This window comes from Opisthorchis viverrini (genome assembly GCF_000715545.1).
Source record: "Opisthorchis viverrini unplaced genomic scaffold opera_v5_94, whole genome shotgun sequence".
NCBI classification, from domain to species: domain Eukaryota; kingdom Metazoa; phylum Platyhelminthes; class Trematoda; order Opisthorchiida; family Opisthorchiidae; genus Opisthorchis; species Opisthorchis viverrini.
The window spans coordinates 574,130-590,062 of record NW_008751751.1 but is presented as its reverse complement, the minus strand read 5'-3'; the positions used below and the strand labels follow the sequence as shown (position 1 = coordinate 590,062).

The window sequence follows — 15,933 nt, the reverse complement described above, 5'->3', positions numbered from 1 at the left end:
ACCACGTGCAGAGGTTTGACCCTAAACTTTGTTGGTGCAAATCTCATGCTAAATATAGAATGACTTTGGCCGGTCTATCCAAATGTACGCGTTTTCCCCTCTTCAAAGACTAGAACAATGTCGTCTCCATATTCCAAACCGGCAAGGTTTCCTTCGGCAGATATTTGAACACCGGGGTTTTGAAGACATTCTAGTGTTCGTCTCATTATCTGGTCGACGACGAAATTAAATTGGAATGGAGAGAATGGGTACCACTTCTGTACGGAAGCTCTTGCAGAGGTTCGCGTTACTCCCACACTTGTAAGTCTGAAAACACAATGAACGTATGATATTCCCAAACTTCTGGGGCATTCGTTGCTGAGCAAGTAAACAAGAAAAACAGAAGAATCACCTGCGACAAATGTGCCTTGGAAATCCAGAAATACGAAACCTGTGGGTGGCTTACACGTTGTCCTAACGTCTGACGGAGCGTGAAGGTGTGGTCAGTGCAACACCTTCCATGCCGGAATCCCGCTTTTGGCTTTCACATCAATGCTTCATGTGACACTGTGAAAAAAACGTGTAGCTGCCTTGCCAGGTTGCCAAAGCCCAGGCAGGGGAAATCGGGTACAGAGGTCGGTTTCAAACCTCGGTCAATAAATTCACGCTCTAACCACTGAGCCATCTCGCTCCACCTGATGTTGATGAGGATGATGGCTTCCATTTTTGAAAAAGAGCAGAGATTGCGAGCATTATTAAGAAAGCTAACCAAAGCCAAAGTCCTTCGGCATGTGTTTTACGCCCACAAGGTTCAAAGTCATGCTACAGCATGTTTCTGAACATACATGCTTTTGAGGATTCAAAGAGTGATATGAGAATTGTGAAACACCATGCGTATCTTGGATGTTGCGTTAACTCTGATGGTAACGTGACACGTGGTGAACGCACGAGTATCGAAGGCCACTTAGGGTGGAGGATCTGAGAGATCTTCAGGTCTTTGACGACTGATGTCTCAGAAGTACAGCTAAAGTCGCGCGGGACCAACGAATTTCTGGTAAACGAGAGATTGCTTTCCTCAAAGAAACCATCTGCCATTACAAACGACGGTGGCCGGACAGTTTGTTGGACCTGATAAGTTACAGCCTGCCCTAATTCGGAGTGCCGGAAACCTAGACACGGAGGGCAGAGGGGTTTCAAAGATGTTACAACAAGTTTTAGCGCTGTTCACCTTCCAGGATGGGGTCCATGTGACTCCCAGGTGCTTGGTTGGGGACACACTGAAACGTCGCAGCTAATTGATGTCAACGGCGTCCATGCTGTTAGTTCCTATCCAGATTGTTCGACTAAGTATTACGGGTGTCGGCTCCTCGGTTATTTATGGTAGGCTAGCTCTAAGTCCTCTGTCTCCGTGTCTTAATCTTCGTCAAATTAGGAGTGGCTGTACAGCAGTGCAGCACCAACATCCTTACCGGTCGTTGCTTTTAGTGGTGACGATAAATCCTGGCCGACTGGAAAAGAGTGGAATATTCCTGCAGACTCCGTCCTTGATGAACGTAGTATTCTAGCAGAAAGGATATTTTAAGCCTGTTTTTCGAACACTACATGATTATTTTTCTTTCAGCCATGTCCAGTCGTGAGGGTGGTAAGAAAAAGCCTCTGAAGCAACCGAAGAAAGCACAACAAGAAATGGATGAAGATACTATGGCGCAAAAACAGAAGAAGCGGGAGGAACAAAAGAAATTGGAAGAAGCCCGTGCCTTGGCTGCATCCCGCGGACCTATTGGGCAAGGAGCTAAAAAGATCACAAAGAAAAAATGACCCTTCAATTATCTGAATTGTAAATGTGCCTTTGTTAAGATTCGCGGTTTTACCTCCAACATGTAATGAATTGGTTTTTATGCATCATGCACCTAGGTTGGCGGTCAAACAGATGTCAAAACTGAATTTAGTTTGTATAGTTAACTACTTACTGGGTTTGGACAAGCGTTTTCGGGGGCTTCAGCCTCTACTACTAATCTAAGCTGTATCGTCGAATATCAGTTAACGGTGGAGAGCCTTTAAAACAGATGCCAATACCATCTCCATTTTTGAGGAATTCGCGGGATGGGCTTTTTGGCCCCTTTTGGGGGAGAATGAACTATTCTGAAAGGTATTGCATGAGGCTGAGGAACAGAGTAGTAGGTCTCACGGATTATTTTAGAGTATTCGGTGATTCATTTGGTTGGTCTCCTGATACGCGCGCCTCATTCAGACAGCGCATACATAAATCTCGGTTTTCGCTTCAAATACACTCTGAGTCATTCATCGGCATAAATAGCGTCCACTGATGTCAATAGTGGTTTCTCAAAGCGCTTTCAGGAGAATCCTCATTCAAATTCGATCTCGACACAAGCGATGTCGTGATATAAAATAGAAGTAGACAGGTGAAAGACCCAATGGGTTACCCTAAAATAGAGGATCAGCATCTCTCTCAGGTTTGAGTAATTCCAATATCGCATTTCGCGCGGTCCGAAACTACAGGACATGGCGCATAACCGACCCCCCTGATGGACATGCTGTCGCTGCCTAGCCGGACTGAGATCGTCGTTCGCTGGTCCTGTTGAATGAAGTTCGGAAGGATGCAGCGTAGATCCCGCTGACGGGATCTATGAGCCCGAACGTTCCTGTGACGCAGTTGGGCCAGTGGCTCTTGAAGTTTCCCGGTGGTTTGTCTCAAACTCCGAATAGACAACGCCATTGCTTTGCGCGTACAGTGAAAACGTGTTATGGCGTGGAGTGTTAGGAAGATCTAACTGAGAAAGACCACCACTTTCGGGTACGATCTAGTGTGCAGTCCTCCTCGGTGAGAGCTCATCCTCTCTCTTCACGCTGTTGTTCCGATACATGCTATGGTTCGGTTTGATGGGTGCATAAAGCCTATATTCACTCGGAAAGAGTTTGCAACTGACAAATCAGTTAGTATAGAATCCGTTTTAACAAACAGAAACACGGAAAGGGATAATGAGTTCCTCACCACATGCGAATTTGGAAACGGTAAATTTTAAGACGGGTTTCACATTTTTTCTGCAACTAATTCGAACTTTTGAATTTAAGTCCTAGTGTGGTTTCATTTATGCTGTCAAACCGTCGTACAGCTCATCTGGATTTTCTGACGATTAAATTCTGATCAGGCGTATAACGGTTCACTTAGTAAACCAAATTAGAATGTGAACGATATGTTAGAATGTCTACTATCGGACTACGAGCACAAGTCCGCTATAGTAGATGGAATTCAGTAGCCTCGGACTGTTTACGCACGCACAAACAGAAACAAACATCTTAATCGCCCCTGCAAATCCACTCTATCGTTTACTTCTAGAAAGCTGAGGTAGTCAAATGCGCATTTGGCTCCAGGATGAGAAAACCCAGCACACTAGTTGCCGCTAGAGGAATGCGCATCTAGGCAACACCAGGACTATATTTGTATGGAGGCGAAATACAATGGGATCAGATTCCGGTAGTCTCAGTTGAGAGGGTTTCCTGAACGAATTAAGAAACGCAGTCATTGAAGTCTGGTGTATAGCTAATATCTAACATGAAGACAGCAAGATCCGAGATACCACCGGTGGCCTACCAACTGGAAAGTATGCATTTTTTTCTCAAACACGCCACCTTTGTCCACGAACAGAACATGAATGAACCTTCCCTTAAACCAGGCTGAGTGGACACATCTTGTTAACTACCAGATTGCTGGGAATCTCATTGAGTTCACATAAGTAGGTTTACGGTTTGAATTGATCACAAACTTCGATGCATTTTCGCCCCCATACAAATGGCTGCTTTGACTGGTTCATGTCGAGAGGTAAGCTCTATATTTGTTGCTTTTCGGTAAAGCATGTTCGCGTCCGTTCTTTTGAGATGCGGCGCAGGTGCGCTTAGCATTAATTGTTTTGAAAAGTCACCTTCTGCCACGCGTATTATCAGCCAGAACAGCCAAAGCAGTCATATCCACCAGACCAACCACAAACTATGGAATGCTAAGGTACCGTGACCATACCAAACGGCAACGGATCAGAGAGGCAGTTCTGTTTTGTCACAGTGCGGCAGAGGATAGGGTGTGCATGGGGATGTTTTGTCACGTTAAGCATCCGAGTAGGAATAAGGGTTTGGGGGACTGAACGCTTGAGACAATATACACATTTGGACCTGTTTGCGTGCAGCGGAAAGGGTAGAGAGCCAGGAAATGAACGAAAACGTGGCCGGTGGAAGTAACTGCTCCATAACAAAGCAGAGCAGAACAACGAATATTACAGCCTAATTCTATAAACGGTCTACTGAGGCCATGAAACTCCATGCCATTGCTCCAGAATTGCCGAACTGCGAACGTATTCCTCATTTATGGGAAAAGCCAGTCACAGAGTCCATGTTATATTGTTAGCCGCAGTATTGCGGGGCAGTGCCGAATGACTGACTCCAATTCGTGCAAGGCGTCCCCATAAATGGAGTACGGCAAAACGGTGAGTATATTAAAGACTTTCCGGGTGGTGCGGCACACAGAGGTCTTAAATTTTGGTCGCTATTTCTCAACTTGTTAATTTAACGTCAGTTCATTCAGGATGTATACCTGTAGGTTACAGGTTTCGTTCTCAACATTATCTAGCACTCTAGACGAAAAAAAAGTTTATCTTGTTCACTGGCACTGAGGTCAGGGTGGAGAACACGAGTTATTGTACTGTATACAAGTGTCAAAGGCGTTTGATACACGACATTTCGCCGAATATTCTGTTCCGGCGACCGATTTTACCGACGCCAAAATGCTAGGAGCAATACTCAAGAGCACTCCAATCGAGTGTACTTAAAACAGCACACTTGAAAGCAAAACACTGGTTCGAATCGACAAGATCTGAAATGGGTCACGCTTTCTTTATTTTTGTGTACAGGACTGAAAATAATGTAAGGCTGCGTGAAACAATGAATACAAGTGGTAAATGAATTTAGTACCAAAATCCACCGTCAAGGCCGAGTTTTTTGCATTCTAGACCTCAATTCAGCCTTGATTCCTTTCGGCGATCGATGTTCACGCAATTCCTTGTAAAAATGCCGACCAGCACGACCTTGTTGCCGTTTCAGAGCTCGATGAAGTCGACGCCTCTGCTTTCCCGAAAGGGCCTCTACCGTATTCTGACTTTCTTTAGCTGGTATGGTTTCTGGATGCTCTCCGTCATTCAGATCATGCACGGGCTCGTCGTCATCAGTCTGAGAACAAAGCGTAATTTATGAGTTTACGGATAGCCATGCACAGTAATATACAGTTGAGCTGTTTTTTTACAGTTCCTTATTTAATGAGGAAGTCTTTGAGGAAGCTAACGCGTCAAAATAAACCAAACTAAGAGCTTTTCACTTTTAGCCATTCTCCTTCACAAACCTGAGACCTATACTCAAGTTACGTTACAAAAGCTCAGCATATAATGACGAAGGGAATTACGTGTGGCCCACCCTGTCTTTGAGTAAAGGCTCTATGAACAAATGTTAATGACATTTTCTGTTAGTCTCCGGCTACGTTGTTTGAAGGACCATCAGAAACAATTCTCTCATCTCGCAATATAAGAGCGGTTAACTGCTGGGGCGGCAGGAAACCTGACCGCTGCGCGCCGAGGACGGCGTAAGATCTTCATTGTTTGACCAGCGATATCCTCGGAGCTTGCCCGAGTCTGCTGGGAACACTGGATCAGTCATTCTGAAGTACATCAGACGATTCCTAGGAGAAATTCACTCATGATAGATGAGCTGNCTGGGGCGGCGGAAACCTGACCGCTGCGCGCCGAGGACGGCGTAAGATCTTCATTGTTTGACCAGCGATATCCTCGGAGCTTGCCCGAGTCTGCTGGGAACACTGGATCAGTCATTCTGAAGTACATCAGACGATTCCTAGGAGAAATTCACTCATGATAGATGAGCTGATCATACTCCATGGGCTGCACTGGCTGATTCACATTCTCCGTATACCAGCTGACCGGCTTCCATGAAGAGCCCTTTTCGAACAACCACGCGAAGATTGGAAACAAGCCAGGGGAGGTCAGCGAAGTGTGAAAGCCATTACCAGCAAACTCAGCCGCGCTACTCGTCTCCATGGATGGGGACCCCGAGACGAGACGTTTAGAGACAATGCACAGCTCCCTTCCCAGTCTCCCCACTTGAAAGTTCACTGACAACCCAGTATTTACGCATCAATTATATCAACTCCCAACTCTAATGAGCAACTGCCTACCCCAAATCCCCAAATCATCGGTGAACGAAACGGTGGCACCTATAACCACTGTACGACAAGTACACGGGTTTTACAGATGATGATGACTTCTGTAACTGATGTTGCCGTCTCCGATGATCTGATATCACATCGTCTCTAATTAGTTGTTTTATTGGGTCCGCGAAGGAACAGCATCACTGCAGACTGCTATGCTCCGAGTTATTTGCAGTCCAGAACTATGCTCCCGCCAGGCGAAGCCACGAAATCCACCGCTGATCGATAACGGCTGATAATAACACTGCGGCTTTTTAGTCAAGAACAAGAAACAACTTGCACGGAAATGTTTTAAAAGCTCTAGATAGAGAGTAAACTCACAGAATTGTTGTCTCTTCAAGATGTATGTTCGAGCTGGTTTTAGTGGGAATCGACAAGACCCCCTTCAAAAACCTGTTTATTTAATAAAAGCCTCGTGCATTCATCGTTAAACACTCAAGTTAGTCTCTATACTTCTTAATATACGACCAAAAGTAAGTACGTTTCATTTAGGGACTTACAGAAACTGCATCCATGTCAACATCTTCCACGAGGCCGGACTCAATAGCCGCAGCAAGGGATGAATTGAGCGGTTTAATCCCCGGCGTAAAGTCTCCTTCATCTCCCTCATCCAACTCTTCGGCCAAGTCCTGACGGAAGATCAAAGGGGACAAGTTCACTCTGACGTGTCACAATTTATACAGTTCCCTTTTATTCCACAGATCACTGGGTGCCTAGTAATAGTGAATTACGAGGACTGAGCTTGACCATATCGAAAAGGATAGAGGCATCCACAGACAGGAAATAACAATTCAAATGGAAGCAAATTCCTCACCTTTACCATCTCCTCGATCATTTCGCCTTCACGGTCCTTCTTGTCCTCTTCTGGCTCCGGTGGAGGTTTGACGAAGTAAGGTAGCTTCCCGCGTTGGAAATCATTCAATATACGTTTGGCGGTTGTCATCAAATCTGGCTCTCCGCCCTAAACAAGACGAGAGTGGTTAGTCCCATCATACACTGGAACAATATAGTCTCTGTAAAAACTGACAAACCTTTAAAAGTTTTCCTGTTTGTCGAGAAACCAGCTCCAAGAAAAGCTCAGTATCCGTTAACCAAGAAGGGTTGGAAGCGTCTGTGGTAGGCTCCCTATCGATAGCAGGTGTTTCTTGCGGAAGCCTATAGCGAACTCGAAGGTATTCCGGCCGGACACGATCAAGAACATCCCGTATGTACAAATCAGGTTGTTGAAGATATTCCACACGGACCTGAGTTTATGATAGAACAGTGATCTGCTGAATTCATGACGAATATCGATATAACATCGTCAAAAGTTAGGAGGCAACTAAGCGTAATCCATACGTCAAAAAGAGATTAAGTGAAGCGTATTAAAGAAGGGACAAAATTCAGTCAACCCAGTCACGATAGGTTCGGCGTACCCCTAAGTCTGAATAAATACGCCCCACTTCGTTGGGCATCCTGTTACCCACATGGATGCACACACTGCCCACAGGTGTAGACTGAGTATATACGGATCCCACTGTTCGTACTCGTTCTGGTATAGCAGTATGTATTTACGAAATTGACAATTTTCACATTGGGTCTGAATACAGACCACCAGGGAGGCTGATCAGCTGGAAATAACGCTGCTGTCAAGACGAGTTACCAATCGGAAACAGTGGTTGGAAGCGCGTCCGTCAAGGCGAAATCTCAGCCCGCACGTCCCCTTCGAACCACATTTACCTATGTAACGAAAACGGGCCGAACCCGGATAGCTCAGATATCTGATCGGGAGCCCCAACTGTTGGTGGAAGTTGTACAAATCCATAAACACCTCCGGAAAAATCCGCACTATTGTTTGGAATCATCAGGAATGTGCACCTATAGAGCTCGCGGCACAGGAGCGTAAACTGATGCCCGAAGCCCAACAGACCCCTCAACTGTGAACTCACGATGACCAACATAAAGTAGCTGCGGAATTCGCAAGATTTTAATAAAAAAATAATTGTCTCTCTGTAGCATCCTTCAACCCCCCGGCTATCATTAAAACGGTAACATGCGGGAGGACCATGGATTCACAGGATCATACTTTCACGAGGCCCACTGTAATAGATGAAAGAATGGACAGAAATATATGCAGACCAATACAAAAAATACGTGCAGTGTAAAATACGGTTGAAGACTACATTTACTGAGATGACCTCGAAAGTAAGACGCACTCTTGCAGTTAGGTGAGTGGGATAGTAATGAATAAACCCAAGTTCAGACCGCAGAAATTCTCATAGGTTAGACAGTGTGATTTGCCTACAACTAGACTTAGAAGGACGCACAACTGGTAGTGGTACAGGTTGGTTTTGTTCGAATAATAATTTGCGTTTAATTACAAACAGTTATTATAATTTCCAATAAGCTTACTCCACTCCAACTCTCTATGAAGCCCAAGTATCTATCGGTGATACATAAGCGGGTTATTCCTTGGTTCAAATACTGAAAATAATACTCCGAACGATTTCGTTGTATACGAAGAAAGGAGTGCAGGTCCTCACAGCACTTTCTAACAAAATTTTTATGAAACAAGCGTGCATTTGGAGTGATCAGCGAATCATTCATCCTTCAAACAAAAAAGGTATCTGCATAATCCACTGGAAAACACTGGTGGATGAAATTACGGTCAGTCAAAGAAAACTGACACAGAGGTGGGGATTCCGTAGATCACTTGAGGAACTCAAGTGGCCATTACGCAGAGGACTGCCACTTGCGAACCTCTTGAGGTTGTGTAAAAAGACGAATTAGTCAGGTGACATCTTACCAGTTCTGTACATGGCAGGGTTTTATGTAAAATCAGCACGGTTGCGTGGTAGCTATGAGCCAGTGCTGCCACAGCGATAAGGTATCAGTGACGACGATGACGACATGACTTTCCTATCAATATATAAATAAATATATATATATATATGTACTTGCGTTAATTACAAGGTTATTTTCAAAGATACGCTAGAAAGACTCTCATAAGATGAATCCATACGTGCAAGCCCATTACCTTATTACCTTCAAAACAGGCCAACAGATACAGCGTTTTAGCAACAAACAAAACAGAGGGAACGTACAACGCCTTTCATGACCAATTCCGCTTCTGTTGCTCCTTCAGGATAGACAACACCGGGACAGTCGATGAGGAAAATGGATTTCATCAGAGTGACGTACTGCCAAACCTTCGTTTCTCCGGCGAGAGGAGCCACCTTGCAAACCTTCTTGTTACTAAGGTTTGTTAAGAAAACGGAGGACAGAAGTCAAAGACGGACAAACCAGTCAATGCACTACCGCGATTTAAAGCTGCAGTTTACACAGCAAGAGCGGGCAATAACAAACACGTCAGCAATTCGAAGTTTGTGTTTGAAACAGAGATGTATATTCGACTTCGTTTTTGCATGTGCAGCTAGAAGGGCGGAGCGATAGCTCGATTTCAAACATACCAGGTGCGATTCGCACCTATTCGGCACGGAAAAGTGTTAAGAACTGGACTAGATGAAACGAACAATTCTTGAGGACATGTATCCGACGTGATTGCACGGTTTAACTGTTCTATATGGACTTGGTTACTACTTTCCACCTTCCACCGAAGGTGGCAGCGTCTTCGCCCTGATCAGAGGTAGAATGAAGGCTGCCGCCGCTACGACTATACTATCGCTAACTTCATCTTCATCGAGGAGACCACTGATATCATGAGCAGTAAATCAAGGATCTGACGTCTGCTTCAGAGAAAAAACGCTACCCATAGGTCCACTGCAAACGGGAATCCAGATAAGCCGGTCCCGCCAGCGGGCACCTTTTACTCTTGCTAGCTTACAGCTGTCTTCTCGCCTTTTTTTCCACATAAAGGCCTTCTTTACCCAAAATAGCATGACTGTACTGGTACCAATAATGGTACTGGTGTCACGCAGTTGCTGCTAGTGAATTGTGGGATCATGCGCGTTTTACCACATTTTGTATTGTTATCCACTCTTGCTGTCATATAAACCGCCAAGGCGGTAGGAGTCCGTTAGGTTCCAGTTGAAATGGGAATCCTGTTTACTACTGCTAAACCTGTTTAATAATCTGTTAGTAGGTGGCAGTTTGCAGGGCTACATTAACAGTGGCATGGGGAGCGAAATTAGCCTACGGGATACCTGACCAGATATGTCAAAGGCACAAGACAGTAGAACCATATATGAGGAAAATCCTTGGAAGGGGACAGAGATGCTTCTAGATGTGAGCAAAGCTACCATTTTCAGAAACTCTCATACGGATCAAGTAGTGGCATGGGTGTGTTTGTTATATCATACAGACTAACTACGAAAAATACATGATGGAGCAAAGCGGTAAAAGGCATAGGCAACTTTACAAGAAATCCGTGACTTTATTGCAGGGAAAGAATCGAACAAACTGAAAAACAGCAGGCGGGAAAACAGTTCACAGCTCAGAAGGATACGGCGACCCCAATGAAGCGAACCGCTAATAAAAGTTTTCAGATGATGCATAGGCACATCGCATAGAAACTGTAATCAACAATCAACAAATACATATTTGAAAGAAACGTACCGTAAGGCATTTATGATGCTACTTTTACCAACATTCGGATAGCCGATAATCCCGACGGAGATCTGCTGTCGATGCTTACTGTGTAGGGAGGACAACTGTCTGAGAAGACCCAATAAAGCAACTTTTCCGATTGGTTTATTGAGATCAGCGTGAAAAACCATCGTTGGATATTCCTGGGAGAGGATCGCCTTCCATCGTTTCTAAAATTGACAAAATGATGAACACAATTAATCAGGTGTTGACAAGTGTAACAGGTTTGATAAACAACCTCAGAATAACCAGAACAACCCACATGACCCTAATGGTCATCCATCTTGAATTGACAGGGAGAATGAAGGCTATCAGTAAATGACCTCATCTGTAAGCACAAGCGACTATTGCATTTATATCTACTCGATGAAATAAAAATATGGACGTTTGGCATCTACCCGACGTAAAAAATTGGGCTGTGTAGGCACCGTGGACAGTATTTGATGCAGGAAATTTTCGGAGCCATGTGTAATGCAATTAGAGTTTATAAATAAAAACGCAGCGTTGTGGCATGTGGTACCACCATCCCAAGGAAAGACAACTGCCCCAACTTGAGACTCCACAGGTAAGGAGTTTCAAAATAACTGCCAGAGCCCTTCATGCATTTGAGCAGAATAAACGGGTTCCAGGCGAAATTTGCAGCGTCTGCGTGTCAGAGCACTAGAAAATAACACGCACCCGATTCACATTTATTGCATGGATGGCGTCAAACTCATTTCCATCTTGACTGGCATGACGCATCAGTAGCCAAAGACAACCGCCCAACGCAGCAAACCCAATCACGCTGCCGTTACAGACAGTTCACTGATCAGTTCTAATAAGACAACTTCATTTATAGCACATGAAATCGACCAATATTTTCGCTTCTCAAGGAACCCAAAATTTGCGTAGACTATCCCACCAACCGCAAAAGAACAGTCCAGATGGACGTCATGTTGGTGTCCTTAAACAAGGGCTTATGCAGCTGGCAAGGAGAGGAAACATCAAACAAAACATGTGCATGTTTTGCGATTCTATCGAGCAACATACAGTAACTCGGTACCCTAATAATGCTCTCCAGCCGTGCTTGACCACTGGCATGATTTTCCCTAAAAATGTACTTATAAGAGAAAGTGCCTCATGGAGAGAAAATTCATTGGGCAGTGAGGAGCAATACCACGTTCTTTCGCTCTAGGCGCCCGTGTTTACATAAGAAACTTCCGGACAAGTCGAGAAGAATGGATAGTTGAAGTAATCGTACAACACATTACATATGAAATGCGCGAAGTTAAGCTAGGGTAGTTTATCTGCATCCGATGCAGGATGATGGTCACCTGGCACAGGAAAACTGAACAATGGAAGATTGGACTCAGTGTCGGTCAGTGGAGAAAAAATGGATACATAATGGATCTGAACCAAATGAGATGTTATCGAAGACAACTCTTTTCAGTCTTTTTGTCTGTGAAGCAACTTTGCAAACTGTCAAGAAGTGAAGAGCGCGGTGCCAGCCGATTTTACAGTGTCCGGTAAGGAACCGCACGGGGCGGGTCCCGACTAAAAGCCATCGAGGTAATGCGGTGATTCGGGCAGTGAGTACTTCATTGACATAGGCTGATAATAAGGCGGCGTAACGCTAAAACGTCAATGGACAAAATACCAAGTCTCAAGAAGCTGTTCAGGGAATTATCCAGCATGCTTATAGTCAACCAGTCTACGCACACCAACAATAAATCGTTCAATGACTGTGTACGCAAAGAATCAACAACTGACATGAGAGCATCATCCACATCTGATGGTCCCTTCATATATGGAAATAAGGTGTCAAAAATCCGTTATATCAAACAACTGAGGAANACAGTGTTCGCATAGGTTTTCGCAACAGTGCTACCCTCCAAACTTCGGCTTTTACTGATTGCCCAGAATTCAATACGATGCTACCATTCCTGCAGGCAGAGAAGTGAAACTCATATTTTTTGATACCGAATAAACCACAAAATGGAAAGTAGTAGTTTACCTTTTTGTCCACAGCAAAAGTAATCACTGAGTTTTGAAATTACCGTCGGTGGTTCGAAGAAGGGTAAAATAAAAACAACTGCTAGGCATTGGTTGTAGATCAGTTGGCTGTTGATCTGTTCGCCGAGCTTGGCAATTGGCTTGCAAACGTTTCGGCACCATACGAGGATGATGATGTCACCTCGTATGGTGACGAAACGTTTGCAAACCAATTGCCAAGCTCAGCGAACTGATCAATAACCAGCAAACTCACCCGAGCTACCAATATTTGACCACATTACCAACTGCTACGCAGTTAAATCTCAAACCATATAGGCCATCCGAAGTGATTGCATAACTTAACGACCATCTGGTTGTGCAAAACATGAACTTACCGTAATCCACACTGGTACGAGATCAACTTTGTTGATGACAAAAATGAAATGCTTGTGCGGTTTTTCTGTTTTCAGGTATTTTTCAATATAAGACGACCGAGTGCCCATTGGGTCACGAGCATCCAACACGTAGAGGACAACGTCCGAGGAATCTAACACCTGTGCAATGCACAAAACAGGACCAGTATCATAATCCCAGAGGTAAATAGGAGGTATGAAAGCAATTCCTCTCGGGACAGTTGGAAAATAACCAGTGAGATTCCCATTAGGGTTTCCTAATTTCTATACACCATCCAAGTTGCTCAGGACCTACCGGTTAACGCAGACAAAAATGAAAACACGGTCAAAACATTCAGCGAACCCAGAGATCACACAAGGAGCATTAGCAAAGTTCGGACATTCGGTCATCTTTGTTGCGGGGTTACCTAAGTGTACTTTTGCCAGTACAGCCAGCCAAGTAGATATAAACAAAAACTACTGGGTTCTCTGGAACCTACCTTGAACAATTCATTCCACAGACGCTTCGACTGGCCTGCCTTGAAATGCGGTTGTTTTGCAAGGTCGCGCACACCATCGTCCTCACGTATTCGATGACGGTCCTGCTCCGCGCTGTACTGCTGCTGTGTAGCCTCAGCCTTATGAACGAGGGACTATACAATGAATAAAAGCGGGGTCAATAAGGCGGAAAGCACTCAAATTAGCTGGTCAGGTAAAGAGGAGACGAAAGAGAAGAATACTCTGAACCTGGCGGCCAAATAGTGACTGCCACTGTTTCCTTCAGCATCAGGGTATTCGATGAATAGGCGGGAAACATTAATTTGATTACGTAGCTTACTGTCAAGTCCTCAAAGGGCAAATTCGGGCGCTTGCGCTGAGCTTTACTTCCGAAAACATGCGCAAAACTTTCAGAGGACAATATGGACGGTTTCATTTTCTAACCAAAACCATTAGGAATAAAGAGGTAGATACAATTTTTTTCTCATCCAGCAAAGAGATTGGGAGTTTTGTTTGGCGAACAATCAATTCATATGGATTTCGGGTCTTCATAGCTTCTTTGAAGTTCTGAAGCGCACCTTGGCTTATAACTCGCGTATTTCCTGGAAGAGCGTTACCATAGTATCTTCAGAGAATAGCTTACCAAACCATCGACGATTCGGCTCGACACGTGAGACAGAACCCGAGGGCAGAGTAGATTGGAAAGGCGCGGGTCGAATTATTTTCCCCACTTTGTCTCTTACTCAACATGTACCAGAAAGTCAAGAAGCCAATTTACCTTTTGGCCTTGAAGTTTCTGTACATATTCAGCCTCTTGATGGTAGCTTTTGAACGCATTGTACTGCCTTTGGGCTGCTTCTCACGATCTAGAAATAGGCTTGATATACGTCAGGGATGTGGCTTACCTGGATTCATAGAATGCTTTGCATGATTTACAGTATCTTTTGTCCTGGCTCGAGCCATCTTTTTTCGAGGTAAAACTCAATTCCCACAATATAAATTGGTTTTATTAGGAGAACAGGAACCTAAAATGAAGAAAGTAAAGACCAATCGTACAATCTGCTTGATCAATAACTTTCGAAAACCGCTCTACACTGATGAGTGAGGGCAGAGAAAAAATAGTATAGTAGACCTGATGTATCAGATGTGCACCGTCAGAAAATGGGTTTCATAGGTTGAATGGAGGGAAGAAACTGAGAGCCGACAAGACGTTTAACAAGTGTCTTACAAAATTGCAGACGACGGTGGAAATCAACGGCAACGGATTCAATACACCAGTTAAGAAATCAAATGTTCCGGGTTACAGTGCTGGGCAAAATGTGGTACACTGCTGATTCTCTTTATTGGTCTAATCCCAGAGTAGTACTCACATGACATTGGCACTTGCATTTCGAGCTCAACGATGACTTACGAGTTTTATGGTGTTGTCACGACAGACCCCGAGAGTCACGAAAATGCAGTGAACAAATATATCAAAACAAAACAAACAACCAGTGAGATCCCACCAACAATAATGTGGAGCTAGCAATAATGAGAGCTATGGAGGTCAGCACAAGGCAGAACTTGCCTTCTTAGCACCAGCAACCAGCATCACAACTGGACAGTCAAGTATTATTAGGTTGAAAATTTCAAGCCCTTCCGAAAGGTATTTGTAGTAGTTAGAATTAACCTAAGACCGAGGTCGTATGTAAAATTTTCCACTTATTTTCGCGCGAGTGATTTGCTGTCGTATGCCCTTGCAGATCCAAAGAGTAAAGGGATTCAAACTGAATAGCGATCATACAATCACTTGTCGGGTGGAACACAGTGAAAATTTTTGTCCAGCCCAACAACAACGATGGCAATCACCAGGAGCTCTTTCGAACGGAGTTACAGAAATTCTGCTAAATTTATCGCATAGATGCACTAGTCTACTACTTCTTGGGGTATGTTCTGGACTTAGTGGTGGTATAAAAACCCACTTACAGGTAAGATACAGAAAGTCACAGCAACATCTTCCGCATCTTTGAATCTCTCATTTTCCCTATCAGCAAATATCACTACAATGATGAACTTATAATTCTGACAAAACAAATCGATACCCCGCCAGATTCTTGTCGGAAAATTCGGTTGCGGACTAGTTCCAATTTAAACTTCTTATTAGTCTCCAAAAGCATATAACTATGAAGCACTTCTGAAGTGTTTAAAATCACCAAACCTGGTGCATTAGGTCGGAAATGACAGTTGTTA

The 15,933-nt window shown here is 44.2% G+C and overlaps 2 protein-coding genes across 2 annotated transcripts; one reads left to right on the top strand and one right to left on the bottom strand.

The window, feature by feature from the left end:
• Positions 1-1,602: 1,602 nt before the first annotated feature.
• T265_05192 (hypothetical protein) lies at positions 1,603-1,797 on the top strand (the record flags this gene model as incomplete). Its single annotated transcript, XM_009170136.1, has 1 exon — positions 1,603-1,797. One exon carries the CDS (start codon positions 1,603-1,605, stop codon positions 1,795-1,797), a length of 195 nt encoding a protein of 64 aa, XP_009168400.1.
• Positions 1,798-4,845: 3,048 nt separating this feature from the next.
• T265_05191 (hypothetical protein) lies at positions 4,846-14,667 on the bottom strand (the record flags this gene model as incomplete). The annotated part of the gene is made up of 13 exons (XM_009170135.1): positions 4,846-5,214; positions 6,760-6,888; positions 7,074-7,220; positions 7,291-7,503; positions 9,343-9,493; positions 10,814-11,013; positions 13,210-13,368; positions 13,707-13,859; positions 14,045-14,143; positions 14,179-14,306; positions 14,348-14,442; positions 14,483-14,570; positions 14,610-14,667. 13 exons carry the CDS (start codon positions 14,665-14,667, stop codon positions 4,972-4,974), a joined length of 1,863 nt encoding a protein of 620 aa, XP_009168399.1.
• Between the last annotated feature and the right edge of the window lie 1,266 nt (positions 14,668-15,933).